At 33.4% G+C, this 22654-nt stretch overlaps 1 protein-coding gene across 1 annotated transcript; it reads left to right on the top strand.

Moving 5' to 3' along the window:
* The first annotated feature begins 1224 nt into the window (after positions 1–1224).
* Positions 1225–20902, top strand: Serinc1 (serine incorporator 1). Its single transcript, XM_015500834.2, has 10 exons — positions 1225–1401; positions 9607–9768; positions 12443–12612; positions 13908–13987; positions 14202–14339; positions 16014–16183; positions 16294–16384; positions 17812–17956; positions 18052–18282; positions 19264–20902. Exons 1-10 carry the CDS (start codon positions 1363–1365, stop codon positions 19397–19399), a joined length of 1362 nt encoding a protein of 453 aa, XP_015356320.1. The 5' UTR covers positions 1225–1362; the 3' UTR covers positions 19400–20902.
* Positions 20903–22654: the final 1752 nt, after the last annotated feature.

The raw sequence follows: 22654 nt of genomic DNA, 5'->3' as shown, positions 1-22654 counted from the left end.
GTTTAAAATGAAGAACTTGGCGGTCAAGGGGTGTGAAAATGACAATTACAATCAGTGAGAAGTTACAAACTAAGTTGATAGCTTCTCCCCACTTGATAATTATTCCATGTGTTAAAAATAACTTTGGTTCTATATTAAGAACTCCGGTAATTCTCAACCATTTCTTTTTGGTTATCTTCTTCAGTCCTATATTTTCAGTATGACTGCAGTGTAAATTACTTTAAATGTCGTGTCTCATTCCTGATTTTCAAGCTTGCATGTCAAAAGCAAATGAGTTATATTTCAGACTTGAAGTCCAGCATTTGCAAATTAATATTTTTTATCCAATACCATTCCTTCCTCCCATTTTTTTTTTTGCTCCTAATCAGTTAATGATTGCAGTTCTCCCATATTGGTAGGTATTACCCTACCTCCACCTACTTAATTTTGGTAGCTATTTTGTGACACGTTCTAGTTATTAGTTATGGCAATAACGATTTCAAGTTTAAGTTATTCGTGTGTGCTAGACTCCTCCTCTAGAATATTCTCAAGGACCATTCTTTATTTAAAAATAAAAAAAGAAATTTTATGTGAATATATTCCCTGAGAATGTGCATTATCACCTAACAGGCAAGGGTTCCACATATTTCAACAGCTAATGACAGCCAATAAAATATTTGATTTTTAATAATTAGTATGTTTCATCTAGGAATTTTTTTAAAATGTGAAAACTTCATATAACATCTTACTAGGACAAGAAATTAAAATGTGCACCAGTAGCAAACAGAAGTGATACAGAGAAGTGAAAGCACCAGATGAATATAAACATCCCAATAAAACTTGTCCCAGGTAGTTAGCTGCAGGAATAAATTGCGTACGAAAGAAGCAAAACAGTCGCAAAAGTGGAGGAAATTGGAAATAAGTGGAGGTGGGACAGATAAACACCGAGGTAGAGAAAACAAGCTATCATTAAGCAGAAAGGTAACTGATGGAGGAAGGCAAAATGTCAAACACCGCTTCAGTTCTGTGTTCTATTAATGCTCAAAAGCAACTAAATGGTAAGTAAAGGTTCTCCTCATATTGTTTTCTTAATTTGAGAAACTACGTTCAGCCCTACGTAGCCAGAGTTCTCCAAACAGCAGTCTGCAGGATAGGAATCTATCAAGAAGCCAGAGTAGGTCGCCGCCCAGGGGTGTGCACGCGCAGTATCGGCGTAGTTCTCGCGTCACACCCCAGGAACGCCTCGCAGGAAGTGACGTGCCACGGAGGGGCGGGCTGGACTCTGCGCAGGAAGTGTCTCTCAGATAGTAAATAAGCCCTGAAAAGCACGAAAGGCACTGTCTCCATTTTGTCGGCGCTCGCAGTTCTTGCGACGCTGTGAAGATGGGCAGTGTTCTGGGGCTGTGCTCCATGGCGAGCTGGGTGAGTTGGATCTTTTCAGCGTCCCGGATGCTAGCGTGAGAGACAGGAGAGAGCCACCAGAGCAGGGCTGGGTGAGGCCCAGCGGGAACGAGCTACCCCACCCAACAGGGAGTGCCTTCTGTCCCCATTTTCTTCCCTTCTCCTCTGGTCACTCCGATTCAATTTCGGGGCCTTGGGCCTTCTGAAGAACTTACATGGGGGTCGTGAGATGCAGTGCAGATTGAAGGTGAACCAGATCGCAGAGATGGAGCGAGCTGTAGTCCCCTCCCCCACCGGTTTCATAAAAACTGCCTCCCTTTCTTTCGGACCCTTTAGGTAGGCCGCCTTTTGTGTCTGCCTAGGCCTTCTTTTCAAAGGCTTCGGCCTTTCGGTCTGCCGGGAACTCTATCTCTTTTTGTCATCTCTAACCGGGCGACCTCAGGCTGCGGCACTGCCATCCCTGGAGGCCTCTTTGTTCTGACCGGCCGACTACATTTAAGAAGTGTCCATTATCTATGACAGCCTGGCATTGATTTAGTGATACCGTTTCTGAAATAAACAGTCTTAGCTGTGCCACTGGGTCTTTGGCCTTGATGACATTAGGGAGTTACTGTGCTTCTCAAGTAATAATTTTACACACCTGGAAAAGCTATTCAGTTTGGTGGTGTCAAATGTCTTTTGACAAAAAGCATGCATGTGCAATCCCAATTTTGATGTGCTTTTGGGGGTGTTTTTCATTTTCGTTAGTTACAGAGTCGTAAGTGTGAAACCATTTTCATTTATAGTTGCAAGATTTCTTAATCCAGGTGGCACACATAACCTCAGTTTTTAAAAGCTAACTTTCCCTCCTTCCAAAAAAATTAAGACAGAATATTGGCAGCACACTTAATAAAGATGTAACTTTGGGTGAAGTATTTAGATTAAAATGTTGTGATTTTTAAATTCCATTTCTAACAATTGCTCCTCAGACTACCTGAGTAATTCCATTAATATACATTAACCCATATAGTGATTATTTTACATACCTAACATCTTTTCAAAAAAGGTTTTATTGTGGCTTGAACTGTAAATGTTAAATTTTAATCAAAAAATTATGTCAAAGTTGTTAGTCTAGCCAATTCTCTTGACTATGTTGTATTCTTGCAGTTGAGTATGGAAACCTATTTTTATCCCAATAAAATATTGAGAGTCTAGTTGAGTCTATTGAGTCTTTTATACAAAAGGGATGAGTTTAGTGTAATAAGAAGTACTATATTTAATAAGTGATTATCATGAGATTGTTGTCCTTAATTTTTTTGGTAAGATATTACGTAATCATATTTGTAATATCAGATTTTGTCCAGTTTTCTTTGTAGATTGGCCTTAAAAAGAGGGATATGTGTTTTCCATTGTATTCTCATTCTTGAGTTCAGTGGTGAACAACATTTTTTGTCTCCAGGAAAATTGATGTATGTAAGTTTTAAGAATTTTTTTTTTTTATGTATGTCTTAGGAAGAAGATAGCTTTAGAGGATACCTTGAGAACAAGTATATACAACTACTTTTGTTGACTAGAAGAATGCCCTTGATAAAACTGACACTGCCTTTTAGTCAGTGTTAATTAGATACTCTGAAAAGGTAGTATCATGTAAGCAGTTTTCTTACCTTATGATAATGAGGTCTCTAAAAAAATAGAGAAAGCTAGGTGACCAGCATTGCATATCATGCTTCTAAGTCATTATGGCCGACTTAAGAATTCATAGTGTGTAATATGAGTCCATTCTTTTCTATGTTTTTTACATGCTTCTGTCTTTTTATTTCTGAATTATGCAATTTTAGTGCATATCTGTAGTAATGAGATTTGCCTTCTGATACACAAATCCATCTCTTCCACATTCTAAATAGTTAATATGTTCATTTACTTAGAAGTTTTAATGAAATTAAAATTATTCAAATTTTCAAAACTCATTCACATCATTAAACTAGTCAGGTAATATAGAACTACAAACAAAACAACCTCATTTTTTTTTTTTTGCATAGATTTCTATAGGTTTAATCAAATTTAGTGAAAGTCATTTTCTTATAATTGTGGAACATTTCTGAACAATGAAAAATATGAAAGAGAAAAATTACTAGTTACTTTTAATGAGGCACTTCCCCCTTCTTAATCTTGACATTGGTCATTGGTATTGGTGAATAGAAGAGTGACTGGACCTTGTAATTCAACAATTATCATTTTTTTGCCCAAAGAGCTTGTAATTACTGAGTGCCTATTTTTTGCCAGCCTCTGCTAGTTTTTATTTTTTAATACAGTGACATTTTTTTGTAGAAATGATTCATAGTTGCTGTGAAGAGCCAAGCAATTCAGACTATAAAGAACATTTTAAAATCACCAAAAAAATCCCATCACCAATTTCTTCTGTCAATGCATATACACAATAGATGGATGAATAGACTATTGTAAGCATTTAAATGTTAGCTCTTTATTATTTTTATTATGTAGAATGTTCATTAGTTCATCTATGTATAAATATATAACAATTTTTCCTTTCACCTACAACTTTTTGTATTCATTGAAGTTATTGCTTGCATTATTTTCTGTGTATTTAACTAATTAACCCCAGACTTTTCCCCAGCTCTTAATTTTTAGGAAAGGTAGCATGCTAAACATGTTATGCAGAGCAATAAATTGAGTTTATCTTTAATTTAACCAAATAAAAGGTAAACTTAAAGAATTGCTGATTTTTTTTTTTTTTTTTTTTTAATCAGGAGAGTTTCCTAAACAGGTACCTCTAAGGAGGTGATTCTATAGCAGTAGCTTTCAGTAATGCTTGATTTTGTCCCTACACCTACTGCTGGGACATTTGGCAGTGTCTGCAAACATTTTTTTGTTGTCACAGCTTGAGGTGAGGAATGCCACTTGCATCTCCTGGGTAGAGGCCAGGAATGCTCTTAAGTATTCTGCAATATACAAGGCAGCCCCCAGCCATGAAGAATTATTGAGCTCAAAATGTCAGTAGTCTCATGGTTGAGAAATCCTAAGTTTAGACAAAAGATTGTATGAAACATTGATGTCAGACACATTTTAAGGACATTTTAATTTTAAATTCACTAATAAAGAGGTATAAAAACTTAGTATTCATCCATTCTTCTATATCCTAGCTTTTTTTAAATTGATTTTTTAAAAAAAATAAATGGCAGCAGAATGCATTACAATTCTTATTACACATATACAGAACAGTTTTTCATATCTTTGGTTGTATATAAAGTATATCCTAGCTTTTATTAATGACCTTTTAATTCAGAATTCTACCAGCATATTGTTCTTTGTGATTTAGGAAAAGACAATGTACTCACATTTTCACTTTTGGGAGGCAGTGTTTCTTTAAAATATTATCTCAGTATTTCTAAGTAATATTTATATAATATATGCCTAATTTGGAGGGCCTTTTAGTTTGTTAATAATCCCAGACTTTTCCCCAGCTATTTGCATGTCTAAGTAAGTTTAGATGCGTTTAATGGTTGATCTGTCCTTAGAAGTTAGGTCTCCCAGGAGGTAGACATGCTTGCTGCCTGAGGTTGTGCTGTTAGTCTTGCCAGGCTGCAGCTGCCTTAGGCATGAAGGCAACTACCTAGGACCATGGAATCTTGGTGTCACCAGGCTGCTGTGTACTGTACTCCCCCCACACAGGAATTTCTTGCTCCTGCACCATGGACAGTATCCTGATCAGCCACCCCCTGTACCCTGAAGTGTTACTTAACATTGAGCACTCATCCAGGCCTCCAGCATCCTCCTCTGGTTGACAAAGGCAACAGGGCAAATGCTGTTCCACTTCTTCAACTCCAAATCTCTCATCAATAGTTTTGAGATTGTTGTCATGGCCTGTATTAATCTTTCATTGAAAATTAAAGCATCTGGAAGAAAAAGAGATGTGATTAATGTATTCTACCACCTCTCCCAGTTAAGAGCAGAAAGGACTCCCAGCCCCTCATCATTGATCAGAACTACATTAACACCAAAAAAAGTTTTAAGGCAGAAAGGAGGCTGCTAAAGGAGATGGGACATTGTGTTCATGTCAACTATCCCCATAAGACATTGTGATTGTACTTACAAGTCTTAGAATGTGAAGTTAGTTAAACCCTGGTTCATACTGCCTGGAATTTTATGGAAGACAGTCTTTGAATTTGAATCAATGAATCCATATTTTTATTCAGTTTCAACCAAAGACTATAACATTTGCTAAATGTAAAGACTGTCAAAAAAGAACCACAGGATAGACAACAGACTTCCAAAAGCCCTTACAATGATGGAAGAAAAGACAGCAAGAGAAGCAGAAATAAGAGAAGTATAAATTGGTCAAGGTCAAGGACACAATTGTTCTAGAGCATGTAGTATAAGAAGATATTATAATAATAGGTGGAGTTGATCTGGAACTTACAGCTTGAGATGAAGTAAGTCCCACACTCAAGTGAAAAAGCTCTTGAAGACATAGTCATATCCCGGTTTAGGCCAAACATCCAAGAGATGATTATTAAGAGTTCATATAGAAATGTTTATAAAAGAAAAAAAATCCCATTCTTGATCTTAGAACAAGTCTTAGGGTCACTCAAATACTGCCAAGAAACAGGCATGAAAAGGGCATCATAGGAACTTAATTGCAATTCTTATATCTACTTTGGTAAGGTTATCTGTTTAAATGTTTTGACCATTTTTTAATTGGTTGGTTTGTTACTGAGTTTTGAGAGTTCCTTTTAAATTCTGGATGAAAATGATTTATCATATACCTGACTTCCAAGTATGAGGCATATAGCCTTTCATCTTTTAAATACTATCTTAATTTTAATGAGGCACACATTATCAATTTTTTTCTTTTGTGGGTGGTTTTGTATTATAACCAGAAAATCTTAAGTGAATTTTCATATATGGTTTGATTATAAAGTTCACTTTTTAAAAATATATGGATATCCAGTTACTTCAGCACCATTTGTTAAAATATTATTCTTTCCAGTTTTATTTGCTGTGGCATCTTTGTCAAAAATCCTTTGACCATAGTTGCAATAGTCTATTTCTGTACTCTTTATTCTTTATGTGTCTATTCTTTTCATCTATAGCACTCTGTATCTGTACTGATTTTTATAGCTTTAAAGTTAATCTTAAAGCTGGGCATGGTGGCACCCGCCTGTAATTCCAGCAGCTTGGAAGGCTCAAAGCCAACCTCAGCAATTTAGCGAGGTGCTAAGCAACTCAGTGAGACCCTGTACCTAAATAAAAATTAAGAAAGAGGGCTGAGGATGTGGCTCAGTGGTTAAGTGTCCACTGGTTTCAATCCCCAGTACCAAAAAAATACAAACAAACAAACAAAAAAATCTTAAAATCAAGTAGTGTGAATTTTCCAAATTTTATACTTTTTTTAAAAAACAGTTTTGAGGTATTCTAGATCCTTTTCCATATACATTTTAAAGTAACTAGTTTATTATTAAACTGTTGTTGGGATTATCATTGGAGTTGGTTTGAAACTGATCAGTTTGTAAAGAATTGATATTTTAAAAATATTGAATCTTCCCATCCATGAACACAGCATATCTTGCCATTTATTTAGGTCTTTGATATCTTTCACCAATATTTTGATATTCATAACTTGAATCTTATGTATACATTGATAGACTTATACCTATGTATTGCTTTTATTGTTTGCTTAATTTAAATTTCTAATTGTTTGTAGCTATCATATAAAAACGTTTGATATGTGTATGTTAACTTTTTACCTTATGACCTTATTAGGTTTGCTTGTTAATCATAGTTGCATTTTTATAGTTTCTTTAGGATTTTCTGTATAGTCAATTGTATTAAGTGTGAATAAGATAGTTTTATGTCTTTCATTATGATTTGTGTGTCTTTTTTGTCCCCCTCATTGTACTGGCTAGGATGTTCGGTGTGAAAGTATGAATACAAGTGGCAAGAGCAGATTTCTTTGCCTTGTTTCAGAAGTTAGGGGGAATACATTTACACTTAAAGCATTAAATGTAGTTGAGAGCAACAGATACTTACAAATGCCCTTTATCTAGTTGAGGATGTTCTGTTCTATTCCTTGTTGCTGATATTTGATCACAAAAGGACATTGAAGTTTGTCAAGTATTTTTTTCTACATCTATTGAGATGAACATATAGTGGCTTTTATTTCATCTTAATCTGATGAATTTCATTGGTTAATATTTCAAGTTGAACCAGCCTGATTTTCCCAGACTAAACCTATATTATCTTTTGGCTTGAAGTGTTCATTGGAAGTGTGATTTCTTTCTCTCTCCCTCTGTATAAAATCTGCCTTTATGTTTCTGATTGTCATTGTCTTTAAGCAGTTGATTGTGGTGTTATTGATATAAGTTTCATGCTTCTTTTGTTAGGGCTTCATTGAATTTGGATCTGGAAGTTCATAATTTTTGTTAAATTTGGGAAATTTTGACAATTTCTTCTGACCGGCAGAGACGAGTTTTACTTATATTCATTTTAAAGTTATCTGGCAATGGTGTGATGCTTTTTATCAGTTTTTCATCTTGGATCTTTTCTATTGCTGTATCTTCAGATTCACTAAATTTTATTGCTCTGTCTTACCAGTATTCTTTGGGTTAAGATATTTAAGTTGGTATGGTTCTTTTAAATTATCTTTCATGTCCCTCCTCAGCTTGTTTTCCTCTATTTCCTTGAGCATGTAATGTATAGTTATAATAATATTACCAGACCCTCTTTATTAACTCAGTAATCTGTTATTTCCAGGTTGGTTTTGACTAATTGAATCTCTTTATGGATTATATTTACCTACTTCTTTGCATGCCTGCTAGCTTTTTAAATAGATGTTACAGAAATTTTACCTTGCTTAGTGTTAGATAAGATATACTTACATATTTAAAAAATAAATTCTTGATCTTTGTTTTGGACATTGGTGAGTTATTGGGAGAGAATTTGATTTTTTCGTTACTTTTAAGCTTTGCTAACTGAAACAAGTACAACCTTAAATAAAATGGCAGATTTTTTTTTTTTTTTTTCTCCCCTGTGTTTTTTCTCTGCCCAGGGCTTCAAGGATTAAAATATATATATTTTTTCACTCTGGGTGATAGAACTCCCAGGTACCAGCTGCCTCGACCCGCTTGAGTAATTTTTTCAAATGCACATGTCAACCAGTGCTCAGCTAGAGCTTGCTGTCTTTGTAGCTTTTTCTTCTCCAGGATTTTGACCTAGGAATTCTAGCTGCCTTAACTTCCCCAAATTCCCAATTATCTCCCCAAGTCATGTAGACCATTCCTGCACAGGCATTCTCCCCAGGAAGAGAAATGGGCCAATCATAGAGCTCAAGGTGTCTCCTCTCAGAAATTACTGTTCTACACTTATTGTTATTGTCTGAAATACTATTGTTACATTTATTTATTTATTTTCCTTGTTAAGGCAGGAGGTTGGTCTGAATTTCGGTACTTACTGCAAGTCTTATTTTTCTTCAGTTTTATGTTTTTGTTCCTTGGTGCCAAAGTTATTCTTTGTTTTTCCACTTCTCATTTCTTAGCTGTGTGATTCCTCTTTCCATCTTCTGCTATTACCTTTTTTAGGTCTCCCTTTTTAAATTTTTAAGCCTTTATTAGCTTTTTCTCCATAACTCAAATGAAATACTGATAGGGAATTTTCTTACTGACTTACTATTTCAAAGTTCTGTCTTTCTTTATCTGAAGGGAGATGTTTATTTTTAATTTTTAGTAAGAGTAGGCTTATATAGTTGCTGTGACATACATTTCTGATCTACGGATGCTTAATATACAATATCTCTGTTTTCTGTGTTTTATCAGTTATTATGAGTCTGTTTTGTACAGTACTTCCTTCCTGTGACTTGTATATAGGTATGTATATTATGATAGCTGAGGACTAAGGGACAGGGGCTCTAAGTTGACTTAGCATCTGTGCTACTCACTAATATTCTATTTCACAGCTAAATTTTGTGTCTTGCGGATTATTTCTGTCCTTGCATTGTTTGAAGTAATTTTATTCATTTTACTTGGAATAGAGATCAAGGGCTTTTTATGCTTGACTTTGTTCTTTCTTTATATAAAAGTTATTAAGTTTTTTTAGTTTGTAGATAATACATATGAATCAAATACTTTTTGTACCTTGGTAATTGGTCAGTCCTCCCCCTCTTTGAACAGGTTGGATATAAAATTTCATTAAATAATTTAAACTGTACTTATAAAATAATTTTCTTTTTCTCAGATACCATGTCTGTGTGGTAGTGCCCCATGTTTGCTGTGCCGATGCTGTCCTAGTGGAAACAACTCCACAGTGACTAGATTGATCTATGCACTTTTTTTGCTTGTTGGAGTATGTGTAGCTTGTGTAATGTTGATACCAGGAATGGAAGAACAACTAAATAAGGTTAGTTTTTTTCTTACTGATGGATTACTTGAAACTGTAGAATATGCATAAACCTGATATTTGGGTATTAAAAAGAGACTAATGTAAAAATAAATAATGTGTAATTACAAAAATTTTAGTAGCTCATAACTTTTAGGAAAGAGACAATATAAGGTCGCTCATTAAGTTTTGTGATGGTGGTAGAGAAAAGTGCTATGATAATCCAAGGAAAGAAATGATGACAGAATCTCATCATGTACCATGGAAAAGGGCCCATAATTTTGCTACCTCCCACCCCCACCAGCCCTGAAAATGGGACATTCTAAAAATAAGTAGAAATTTTATTTGCATAGATAGAAAATTAGGAAGCATCTCTAGCAGAGTATCTATGCTTTAGGAAGATTAATACTGGTAATTAGGAAGGATAGAAGTCAAGCAGTTAAATCCGGAGGCCATTACATTGATTAGCGAGCGCTATTTTATAGAATACTGATTAGCATTTATATTCTAATCAATTAGATTACAGTATGACTGCAGTGGTTATTAGTCGTTTACGATTCTAAATTAAAATAAAATTGATTAGAATATTGATTAGCATTATTTTATAGAGGTCTTAAACTAGTTTTTTTATATTTTTTTAGTTGTAGTTGGACACAATATCTTTATTTTATTTATTTATTTTTATGTGGTGCTGAGGATCAAACCCAGCACCTCACACGTGCTAGACAAGCGCTCTATCACTGAGCCACAGCCACAGCCCCTTAAACTAGTTTTTTTTTTTTTTTCCTTAAACTAGTTTTTTATGGGTGTAGAGTTGACTGAATCTGGCTGGCATTTAAATATTGATAGTGATGGAATCATAAATAACAATCAGGATCTGATCCTAGAAAATCAGCAGGAAGGTATTACTGTTAACCCAGAATGAAAAATAAAGGTATTTTATTTTTTATGTTGTTTTCCTTTTTTTTTTTTAATGGAATCAGATTGTGAAAGGAGCTAGGAAAAATATAGTAAATTTAGTTTCTAGCACATGACATGGAGATTCTGCATCACATACATGTGTATATTTAGATATCTTAATTCAGGCTAGTATAATAAGAATACCATAGGCTTAAACAACAGAAATTTTTCTGATGCCAGCATGGTTGAAGCATGGTGAAGGTATTCTTAATGATTTGCAGAGGGCCATCTTATATTCTCATATGGTGGAAAAGAACATATAGGCTTCTCCTTTATCTTTTTATAAAGTCACTAATCTCATCATGAAGGCTTTCTCCTTGCGATCTAATTAACCTCTCCCCAAACCCCACTTCCTAATAATATCCCATCAAGGATTAGGATTTCAACATAGGAATTTTGGGCAGACATCTATGTGAAATACATAACAGTACACATCTGGCAGGAAGCAGAAAACATGTTGTATAACTCACAGAGAAATCAAAGCTAGAAGTTATCTTGGAGTTACAGATAAAAGTTGAAACCCTGACAGCATCTGCTGAACAAGACCATTCAGAGTGAGCAGTGATACTAGAACTTTGCCGAAAGTTATTAAAGGGGTTGATAGAGAAAGGAGAACCTCTGAAGGAGCAATAAGAACAGAAGAACCAAGAGATGAACAGGCCTTAGGAGTAGACCTTAAGACTTGAGAACTCTTACATGACTAGTGTCATGAATCTTTCAAGTGTTGGGACTGAAAGGAGTTTAAGAAATAATTCATTGTCAAATATATGAATAATGTAGTTATGGACAATACCCTGTGTTATTTTAAAAGTCTTTTTGTACTGATTACAGTATGACATTTTCTTTTGGGTGGTGCTGGTGATCAAACCCCAAGGCGTTACATATCACACAAGCTCTATGCTGCTGAGCCACTCCCAAGCTCCTTACAGTTTGACTTTGTGAATGGTTATCAGTCTTTCTCAAGATTCCAAGTTAAAATATAAAATGACTGCTAGCCATGTTAAATCAAATCTATTCATGGTTAGAAATAGCACTTACAGAATAAGGGACCAAAATTCAAAATGAACTTAACTTTAGTTCTTAGAAACAAACTTGGTTATTCTGATTCTTTAAAACTTTTATTGACTTTATTTTTTTCTCTTAATTTAGTCTATCACGGGGCTGGGGATATGGCTCAAGCGGTAGCATGCTAGCCTGGCATGTGTGTGGCCTGGGTTTGATCCTTAGCACCACATACAAACAAAGATGTTGTGTCCGCCAATAACTAAAAAATAAATATTAAAATTCTCTCTCTCTCTCTCTTTAAAAAAAAAAATTTAGTCTATCACAGTAGAATACAAGTTGTAAAAATTGAGAATAAATCTCCAACTCAAACATCCAGTTTAGGATTAACATTGGTGTTTTATCATTCGATCACATAGAAGTTTACCTCTTTTTTAACTTTATCTGATTAAAATATACCAGGCTTGTGCTGGGGTTGTAGCTCAGGGGTAGAGAACTTGCCTAGCACATGTGAGGCACTGGGTTTGATCCTCAGCACCACATAAAAGTAAATAAACAAAGGTATTGTGTCCATCTACAACTAAAAATATTTTTTAAAAATACCAGACTTAATCTTGATTACATATTCTTCATAAACTATAAAGAAAACTTAAAATTTTCAAATCTTATTTGATTACAGAATTTTCATCTTTTAATGAAAACATGGATCACAAATTCATTTTTGTTTTTTTAGATTCCTGGATTTTGTGAGAATGAGAAAGGTGTTGTTCCTTGTAGTATTCTGGTTGGCTATAAAGCTGTATATCGTTTGTGCTTTGGCTTGGCTATGTTCTATCTTCTCCTCTCTTTGCTAATGATCAAAGTGAAGAGCAGCAGTGATCCTAGAGCTGCAATACATAATGGGTGAGTTTTGAATAAACTTCAATATAAAATTCTGGATAGCCTTTTCACTAATTCTGCTTAAAGAAATTTTAAAGCAGCCAGGCATGGTGGCACATGTCTGTAATCTCAGTGGCTTAGGAGGCTGAGGCAGGAGGATCATGAGTTCAAAGCCAGTCTCAACAACTTAGGCCCTAAGCAACTCAGTGAAACCCTGTTTCTAAATAAGATACAAAAAAGAGCTGGGGATATGGCTCAGTGGTTAAGTACCCCTGGGTTCAATCCCTGGCACCAAAAAAATAAATAAAAGAAATTTAAAGCAAAATAAATATAATTTGGAGAATTATTTTGTCTGTTCACGAGTAAGGTAAGAAAATTTTTGCTTCTACTAGAATATGTCAGATTTGGGTGTTAAGTTACAGCTTTGGGTTATTTGTTGGTATAACATGTTATTTATAATGTTTTACATTTTAATCTTAAAAAGAAAATATATATATGCATGACTATTAAGAAAGAGCTGTTCCTTCTCCTTTTAGCCTTTGGTGGATCACTGCTGTTAAAAGGAATTCTCAGTTTCCTAGACCTACAATGTAGACAAAATGTAAAACTTTATCCCCGAAACAGGGTATTGATCAATTGTACTGGACAACCCAGAAAGAAACTTCGTCCCCCCTCCCCCCCTGCATTAATGTTTTAAAAAATATCTGCTATTGTTTTTCTGGTAACACCTAGGAATAAACAAATGGAAAATGGAATATTAATATTAATGAGAAATATGATGTGATAGTTTTTATTTCATCTTTTTTTTTTTTTTTTTTTTTTTTTTTTTTTTTTTTTTTTTTTGTGGTGCTGGGGATTTAACCCAGGGCCTTGTGCATGTGAGGCAAGCACTCTACCAACTGTGCTATATCCCTAGCCCTCTCGTCTTGTTCTTTTACTCATTGATTGTTTAAAATTATTGTTTTAAATGGAGGCATTTATCATATCTTTATTAAAATTTCATTTTTATATTAATTTTTTAAAACATTAGTGTTTAACCTGTATACTTCTTCAGTTTTTTTTAAAAGTATTTTTAGAATCCCACTTCTAATATTAAATAAACCAATATTCTCATGAGTTAATTGCAAATATACCTTTCTTAAAACTATCTAAAATGCAGTTTATGTAATACTCTTTTATGATTTTCAGGGTATCCTCAGAAAGAATTGAACAGTTTTATAAAGTGCGAAGTATAGCTGTTCTTTAAGATTCCCTTATAATATTTCATATATGAAATTATTTGTTGGATGTTTATAAATAAATATTTATTTTCATTTTAGATTCTGGTTCTTTAAATTTGCGGCAGCAATTGCAATTATCATTGGGGCATTCTTCATTCCAGAAGGAACTTTTACAACTGGTAAGAATTTTTTGTTTTGTTTGGTATGATATTTTATGAATAAAACTGAAATAATAATAATTGTTACTTAGCTCTATAACTCATTTTGTTTACTTTTTTTTCCTAGTTGCAAAATCAAGGCTTTAAATTCTATTTTCCCTTTTGTGTACTGAGATTGTGAAAGGAAATAATAATAACTAAATTCACTTGTATGTATGCTATTTTTTTCTTTCAGTATGGTTTTATGTAGGCATGGCAGGGGCCTTTTGTTTCATCCTCATCCAGCTAGTCTTACTTATTGATTTTGCCCATTCATGGAATGAATCATGGGTTGAAAAAATGGAAGAAGGGAATTCAAGATGTTGGTATGCAGGTAAGCTTTTCTCTCATAAAACATCTATGATGTACTTGAACTTTTGTAAAAACAGGCATGAGACTAGAGGGAAATCACTTAGGATTTTTTTTTTTTTAAGTTTTTATTTTTTAGGTGTAGATGGACACAATTATTATTTTTTTTTTTTATGTGGTGCTAAGGATCGAACCCGGGTCCCGCCTGTGCTAGGGGAGCACCCTACCACTGAGCCACAATCCCAGCCCAACACTTACGATTTTTATAGTCTAATTTCTTCTGGCTTTTCATTTTAAGTTTGTGAATGACACCACATCACACTGTATCAGCAATTTAACTTGTTGAAAATCTTTTGATAGATTAACTGGGAACATATCTAAGAATCTAAATAGGAATAATAAATGTTTCAAAGCCTATTGCTTAAATCATGTGCAATTTCTAGCCTAACTTCCTGGTTTATATCAGGATAAAAGTAAAATTTTAAAGGGAAGAGGACTCCTAGAAATAAACATATGGTGATAGAATTTATAAAGAACAACAAACAGAAAAGGTGTAAAAACTTTGGGATGATATATATGTATAGGATTCCTGTAAAGGATTCTATTATGTGTTATCAGTTAACTCCTAAGGAGATTTCTATAGTAGTGAAATTGAAAGTTTATTTATTTATAATAATGAGCTTGAGTCTTATGTTTACACTAAAAATGTGTGTCAAAATTCAGATGCTTACAAGAGCCAAATAAGTAACAAAAATAAAGGAAGAGAGTCTCAATCCTTGTGCAAATAGTAAAGACTGTGATGAATAGGAGAGTATGACTGTCCCAACTAAAGTGTGGTTACTGCTCAGCTCCATGTATTAATTGTACTCAGGGAACATGAACTCATCTTTGTTTGATTCTTTTGGTTTTTGGGGGTTTTGTTTTGTTTTGTTTTAAGCCATAAATTTGAATTTTTAGGGAAAGTAATCTGGGTTTTAGGTAACAAAAACTTTAAAACAGTACAAGCCAAATCCAGTGAATCTGATAACCTAATTTTTCTCTCACACACCTAGTTTATGTTGTTTGGCTTTTAGTCTTTTGGAAATTTCACTTAGATAGCCTCATTCTTCATTGAAAAGTCCAAGAGTTTCTGTCTGTGTGTTCTTTGCTATTTCCCCAGGGCCTGGAATGTTGTAGGCATTCAATAAACAATTATTGAATGGATGCCTTGTCAGTGAGGGAACTCTAACAAATTCTTACACATTGAACACATATTAGCACAAAGAAAATGCATGTTTTGTATATTGAATTTTAAGATTTTAGTTGTTAAGGAAAAGCATCATTGTTTTGTAGGTTCAGCATTAACAATGAAAATATTTTTGTTTTTTCATGCCCTATGTATAACTGAATAATTATGGTTCTTTTAATAGTATTCTTGTTCTAATTACCTTTATTCTGAAAATAATGCCTAATGTACATGAACATGGTTTGTAAATTGTTAGATATTCCTAATGAAAAAATCATACTAGTGTTATCATACTTGGAAAATATGTAGACTGTAGAATTATTCAGTGATAGAATTCAGAATGAATTTTCTTCCTTGCTTTTGTAGCCTGCATTGTTAGTGACTTAAAATATAATTTATTGATAAATTGATAGGAATTCATATCAGTTCCTAATATTTGTGAAAAAAATCTTATTATTGTATTATTTTCCACAGCATTATTATCAGCTACAGCTCTGAATTATCTGCTGTCTTTGGTAGCCATCGTTTTGTTCTTTGTCTACTATACTCATCCAGCCAGTTGTTCAGAAAATAAGGCATTCATCAGTGTCAATATGCTCCTCTGCATTGGTGCTTCTATAATGTCTATTCTGCCAAAAATCCAGGTATGCTCTTCATAGTATCACTTTTGATGAAACTTACACCTTTCTGAATCTTCATAAATCTCAAATGATGTCAGAATATTCATCCATATTGTTTAACATTTTGTTTATAGGAGTCACAACCAAGATCTGGTTTGTTACAGTCTTCAGTAATTACAATCTATACAATGTATTTGACTTGGTCTGCTATGACCAATGAGCCAGGTATGTTTTGTTTTTATTTATTTAATTTCAGTGAGTCCCGCAGTATTTCCTTTTATTCAGAGGTGGTTATTTGGGGAGGTTAAGCTACTTAAAAAATTTAGGCTCCTAGAAGAATAAAGCATGTATATAACATCATTTCAGGGCTGGGGATGTGGCTCAAGCGGTAGCGTGCTCGCCTGGCATGCGTGCGGCCCGGGTTCGATCCTCAGCACCACATACAAACAAAGATGTTGTGTCCGCCGATAACTAAAAAATAAATATTAAAAAAAATTCACTCTCTCTCAAAAAAAAAAAAAAAAAAATCATTTCATCCTTGAGGTATTACCATTTTTTTTTCACTAATTTTTTTCCTTCACCAACAAAATTATAAGGAAATTATAAGAAATAATAAGAGTTATGCATAGGAAGAAAAATCTCATTAAGTGATTTTTGACTTTAGTATAATGTTTTTCACATTCCTTTTCTCTGACTCCCTTGAAATTGAATATAATTGGATTTTATAACAAATCTTTTTATTGGCATTCCATGAGAACAATATCAACATATTGTTATTTGGGGAGATAGATTACTTTTAGAAAAGAAAATGTCCTTTGCCTAAAATAAATATGTATTATTTATATGTATATATACATATATATGTATAAATATGTATAAATACATATATATGTATAAATACATACATAATACATATTTGTGTACACACACAAAAGAAAAATGTTCTCTGAATCTCATTGAGTTTACAGAATTTTAAATGCTTTATTACTTGTTAGAGAAAGATTCCTAATTTTTTTCCTTAGTGGTTATAGAAAATTATTAGTCATTTGTTTGGAGATTAGCCTTCTCTAGTTTTCAATAAGATAATGAAGAGTACCAGATCTGGCTTTGTGGGAAGAACAAATACATATATTTTGGACACTTTAATAAACTTTGACAATCTTTTTTTAAAAATATTAGGTTATTATATCTCTTTTGTCATTTCTTCAAGAAATCACTTCTTGCTTTTATAGTGTACTTCTGACAAATTGATAAATTTTATGAAGTCAGTATTGTAATTCCACAACACATGGTAGAAAAGCCAGTGCATTATGATTTAGAACATTTTTTTCCTAATTACTAGAATTTTACTAACATTAGGTCATCTGAATTTATCCATTTTCTATATATAAAGAGATTGTATCTTTCACAGGTTGAAAATAGAATGAACAAACTTTCCCAAGTGCTTCTTTGTAAAATGAACAGTATAAAGCAAAAACAAAAAATCTTTTGTCTTGTTAATGAATACAAATTATCCTCAAGAATTTTATTGTTATAATTGTGCTTTTTCCAGCAAAACTTTTTGAATTTGCAGTGGTAAAGAGAACCCTGTGCCTTAAGTAATTCCATTATTCTTTCTTAACATTTTATTTTGACTTTCATTTACTTTACAGAAACAGATTGCAACCCAAGTCTACTAAGCATAATTGGCTTTAATATCACAAGGTCTATCCCAAAGGACGGGCAGTCTTTCCAGTGGTGGCATGCTCAAGGAATTATAGGACTAATCCTCTTTTTATTGTGTGTGTTTTATTCAAGGTAAGAAAAACTAATTTTTTAAATAGGAAGTCAAGCTATTGATTTAGGAATCACTTTTGAAAAAATCATTTATTTTTGTCATCTCTTTAACACAGCATCCGTACTTCAAACAATAGTCAGGTTAATAAACTGACTCTAACAAGTGACGAATCCACATTAATAGAAGATGGTGGAGCCAGAAGTGATGGATCACTGGAGGATGGTGATGATGTTCACCGAGCTATAGATAATGAAAGGGATGGTGTCACTTACAGTTATTCCTTCTTTCACTTCATGCTTTTCCTGGCTTCCCTTTATATCATGATGACCCTTACCAACTGGTACAGGTACTTATATTTTATAAAAACTTCAGATGAGAGAATTCTGATTTTTTTTTCTTATAGTTGTTTTAAAACATGATTGGATTCAAAATACTTTTTAATCCTCTAATGTATTTCAAAATTTACAGCTAAGTGAACAGTGAGAGCAGCACAAGAAATGCAGACTTGACTTTCTTGCTTTAGCAATAATGGAAACATTGAAATAGTTCCAAATTTGGAAGTGACTGAAATAGAAAATTTTAAATCTAAAGTATGATTTTGTCCAAATGATTAGTGAAAGATTCTCTTCAAGATTCAAATTGAACTATATGTATCAGGCAATTCTGTTTAATTATTTTTTAATGCATAATATTCTTAGATAATGTGTAAGATTACTTTCAGTACCACCTAAAGATGAAGAAAAAAGATTATTCTTTGCTGCCTTTTTTTTAAGAGCAGCTTTTACTAATATTTAGTACTGAAAATATTTTTTAAAATTCCTACACCATATCATTAAGCTGCAAGAATCCTAATAGTTCTCAATAATTCAGTGTGGTTGTTAGATAATAGTAATTGTTAAGACTTATAGAGCAAAGATTTTTTGGTATATTTCATTACTTACAAGTCAGCTCAATTTGGGGTCTGTTTCTTACCCAGTCTGTAAATCTAAGAAGCAAGGGAAGTGGGTTGGGTGTGGTATTCCATATACATTCTGAACAGTCTTCATGTGTATTATCTGTTTATACAGAGGTCACATTCAGTTTCACTTGCAAGAAATATATAAAGTGATTCAGAATCATGCAAAAGAACTACTTAAAAGGCTTTTGTTCCTGGGACTGGGGTTGTAGCTCAGTAGTAGAGTGCTTGCCTCTCACGATTGAGGCCCTGGGTTCTATCCTCAGAACCACAAAAAATAATATTGTGTCCACTACAACTGTTAGTACCTTTATGGCTGATGATACAACACTCTTCCCCCACCTTCCCTTTTTGTTTTTCCTTAAATTTTAGGTATGAGCCCTCTCACGTGATGAAAAGTCAGTGGACTGCTGTCTGGGTGAAAATATCGTCTAGTTGGATTGGCATCGTGCTGTATGTTTGGACACTAGTGGCACCACTTGTTCTTACAAATCGTGATTTTGATTGAATGGGACTTCTGGCATGAAAGTCCTACTTTGGTCATCATTTATTTGAAATTAACAGTATTCCCAACTTTTGTAAATTGTGTGTGTGTGTGCTTCCTGTGTAACTTCTCTGGTATTCTGGCATGAATTAGATTTTATTGCTTGCCGTTTTATTCATTATATTTTTGCCATGTGCATTGATCATGTGAATTACAGTGAGTTGCAAAGGCAGAGTTTTATGAATAATGGTGGTGAATTAATAAAGTGGACACTGGTAGGTTTATCCTCTCTCTGCTCTAAGTATGAGATTAAAAGTAAAAACAAAACTGTCAGTTTGCTTTTAAAAGTTTGCTAGACCTTCCTTAAGCTGTTTTAGAAAAAGCATAAAAGTAAATGTGTATGGCTGCCTTTTGAAATATTTTATGTGTTGCCTTATGAGAGACTATGAAGAACATAGCTATTCTAAAATTGTATAAACAAGTTCAGTTACATGGTTAGTTGTCTTAAAAATGCAGTCACTCAAAATTCATTTAAGATTTACCATTAGTATAAAAGTAGAGAACTTAGCACAAGTAGGGTATATTCAGTGGACAGTGGTGTAGATTATGGATGGAGGTTGAGGCATAGAACCTTCAAGGAAAAAGTCAGATTGTTGGTGGTGGTATTGAATACTCAGTGCGATTGGAGATTGTTATCTTCCTTGGGTAGATATGATGTCCTTCTTCAACAAAATGAACTTTGTTTTGGTCATTATAAAATCATGCGAAGTATGGGTTTAAATTGGAATGCCGAAGGATTTAGACAATGTTTTAAAAAAAAGTGGATTAGAAGGAAGTTGTTGAAACTTAGGAAGTTTTGCAATTCAAAAGTGGGAAACTTTTGATAGAGCAGAAATTACAAAATACTTGGCTTCAGAAGATACATTGATAAAAATCTAGTCAAGTTCTCATTTGAAAATTGAAGAAACTGAAAGACATAAATAGCTCCAATTGATTATTAATATTAATGACAAAGCTGAGAAATTCTAAGTCCACCAAAATTGCTTAGTATCCTGACATTGAAAAAATTTCTGTTTAAATTACATGTATAATTGATTTTGTATCACATTAATGTTGGATAATTTATGTAATATGTGTTGCTACTGTCCAGCATGCTTTCTATCCATAAACTAAGGCCAGAATGATGGATTATTATAAACTCTTGCTTACAGTAATGTACTGCACAGCTCAACAGATGTTTAAAACTGCTTTTGTATTTACTGCCAGGCAATTGAAATATATAGGTTATTATAATCTTTCCTTGAAAATCAAGCAGTGTGACAGTTAATTTAGATTAAAAACTCATAGAAATTTGTGTAATTATCTAACAAAGCTTTTAAAATGTACTTTTGCTTCTTTAAAATATTTATTAATGCAAATGGAGCATAACAATTAAGTTTAATTCCCCAACTTTATTCTGTGTTAATATTGTATTCCACAATTTTGAATGGCTGTGTTCTCCTAAATAAATGAATTCAGAGAAAGTGAGAGTGCATTAAATTCTTTAGCAATTCAAATTGAAGGGACTTGAATACCCAGATCTTCCTTTTTCCTATATAAAAAAGAACCTGGCACTGGATAATTAACTGGTCATTTTCTGGTTTGACAACTGAATTGTTTTCCAGGTGGTTTTTATCCCTTTGGTTGTCTTTATATATAGAGTCCTTCTTAGTTAGGCATGATTGTAGCATTCCAAACATACATATCACCCCTTTTTTTCCTTAACACTTAAGGTTTTAAAGTGCTGCATATACCATCTGTTATGAACATATACTGGAAAGTTTAGCTGTTGGTCACCAGCTCTTTCTTGTCCTACTTAATATCCCCCTAAGGCAAAAGAAAAATGGAGGAATGAAGCATCTTCCTTGAATCCAGATAGTATAGAGACTTACCCCTGTAAAACACAAGTCTGATTATTTTTAAAGAAATGCCATTAATTCCTCCATCTTCATGTGAGCTCTTCCCTAAAGTTGATCCATGTGGAAAAAATATGCATCAAAACAAGGTACTATCCCTTTTAACAATTATTCTTTCCATACTTAAAAGAAAGATACACATCATCTTCATTATAAATTTTACCAAAGCACTTGGGGAAAATCTCTATAGATTGTTTTAATGTCCCAAACTGGGATAAATATTTATTTATTTATTCATTCAACAAAATTGAGTCTCTAAGTGACGTAGCATTAAAAAAAAATTAATGGTGAATTCTAATGGAGTCCAAAGAATTGAAAGGTTTGTCTCTTTCTCATCTGAAGTCTAAAATTGGTTTCAAGGACTAATGGGTGGCTCTAAAAACAATGATTAAGGAAGCCAAGAAAACATACATACATATATATATATATTTTTAGTTATAGGTGAACACAATGCCTTTATTTTATTTTTTAATGTGGTGCCGAGAATTGAACCCAGTGCCTCACAAGTGCTAGGCAAGCACTCTATAACCTCTGAGCCAAAACCCCAGCCCCAAGTTTCCTTTTGAATATATATTTGGAAGTCCTGAATCAAGCCAGTGGCGAAATAAGGGATAAGGAGGGATGCATGGGGAAGATTATCACAACAGACTTAGGAATAGTACTATACATCATTTCTTGTTATATTTATTAGAACTTAATTGTGTGGTTATTTCATTGCAAAGGTGAAAAAAATATATGGTTTGGCAATCAGGTAATAATCAAATAGATTATTCTGATAATCTGTATAACTGAAAATGGACTTTTAAAAAATGTCTAGAAATATTAGCTAAAAGAAACAACTTCTTAGCTGCAGATAAGTGTTAACGGGAACATCCATGTATAACTTTTCACACAGTAAAAATGGGTATAAAATTCTTTGGTGAAGCGAGGCAAATTATGAGAGGTCAAATCCCTCTAGTATTCTGATTACATTTAAAAGAAGCATGTAACTGTTGTTATTTTAAAACAAAAATCTTAAATTCCTTCAATATTTAAACTTAGAAAAACCATAAATGTCAACTTAAAAAGGACCAATGTAATAACATTTTCCAGTTTTTTTAGAGTGATTCAATTGGGAAGCTCCAAAATGCCGCCAACAACAAGGAACTTGATCATATCCCACAATGAGAAAAGCAATGAGAAAGTTTCTCTCCTGTTCATAAAAATCTTTATTTTAACAAGCTTTAGGAAAGTGACCTCTTTGGTTCATGCTGAAAACTGTTCCAGGATCTTGAACTGAATCATCAAGATCCCACTGTCAGCCAAGTATTTCAGGATCTAACTA

The sequence above is a fragment of the Marmota marmota genome, unplaced genomic scaffold, assembly GCF_001458135.2.
Source record: "Marmota marmota marmota unplaced genomic scaffold, marMar, whole genome shotgun sequence".
NCBI lineage: Eukaryota > Metazoa > Chordata > Mammalia > Rodentia > Sciuridae > Marmota > Marmota marmota.
This window is presented reverse-complemented; position numbering and strand designations above follow the sequence as displayed.

Coding starts and splice junctions, on each gene's coding strand:
- Serinc1 (XM_015500834.2), top strand. CDS start 1,363: ATGGGCAGTGTTCTGGGGCTGTGCTCCATGGCGAGCTGG. Junction 13,988..14,201: donor AGAAGGAACTTTTACAACTG/GTAAGAATTTTT, acceptor TTTTTCTTTCAG/TATGGTTTTATGTAGGCATG. Junction 16,385..17,811: donor TGCTATGACCAATGAGCCAG/GTATGTTTTGTT, acceptor TTTACTTTACAG/AAACAGATTGCAACCCAAGT.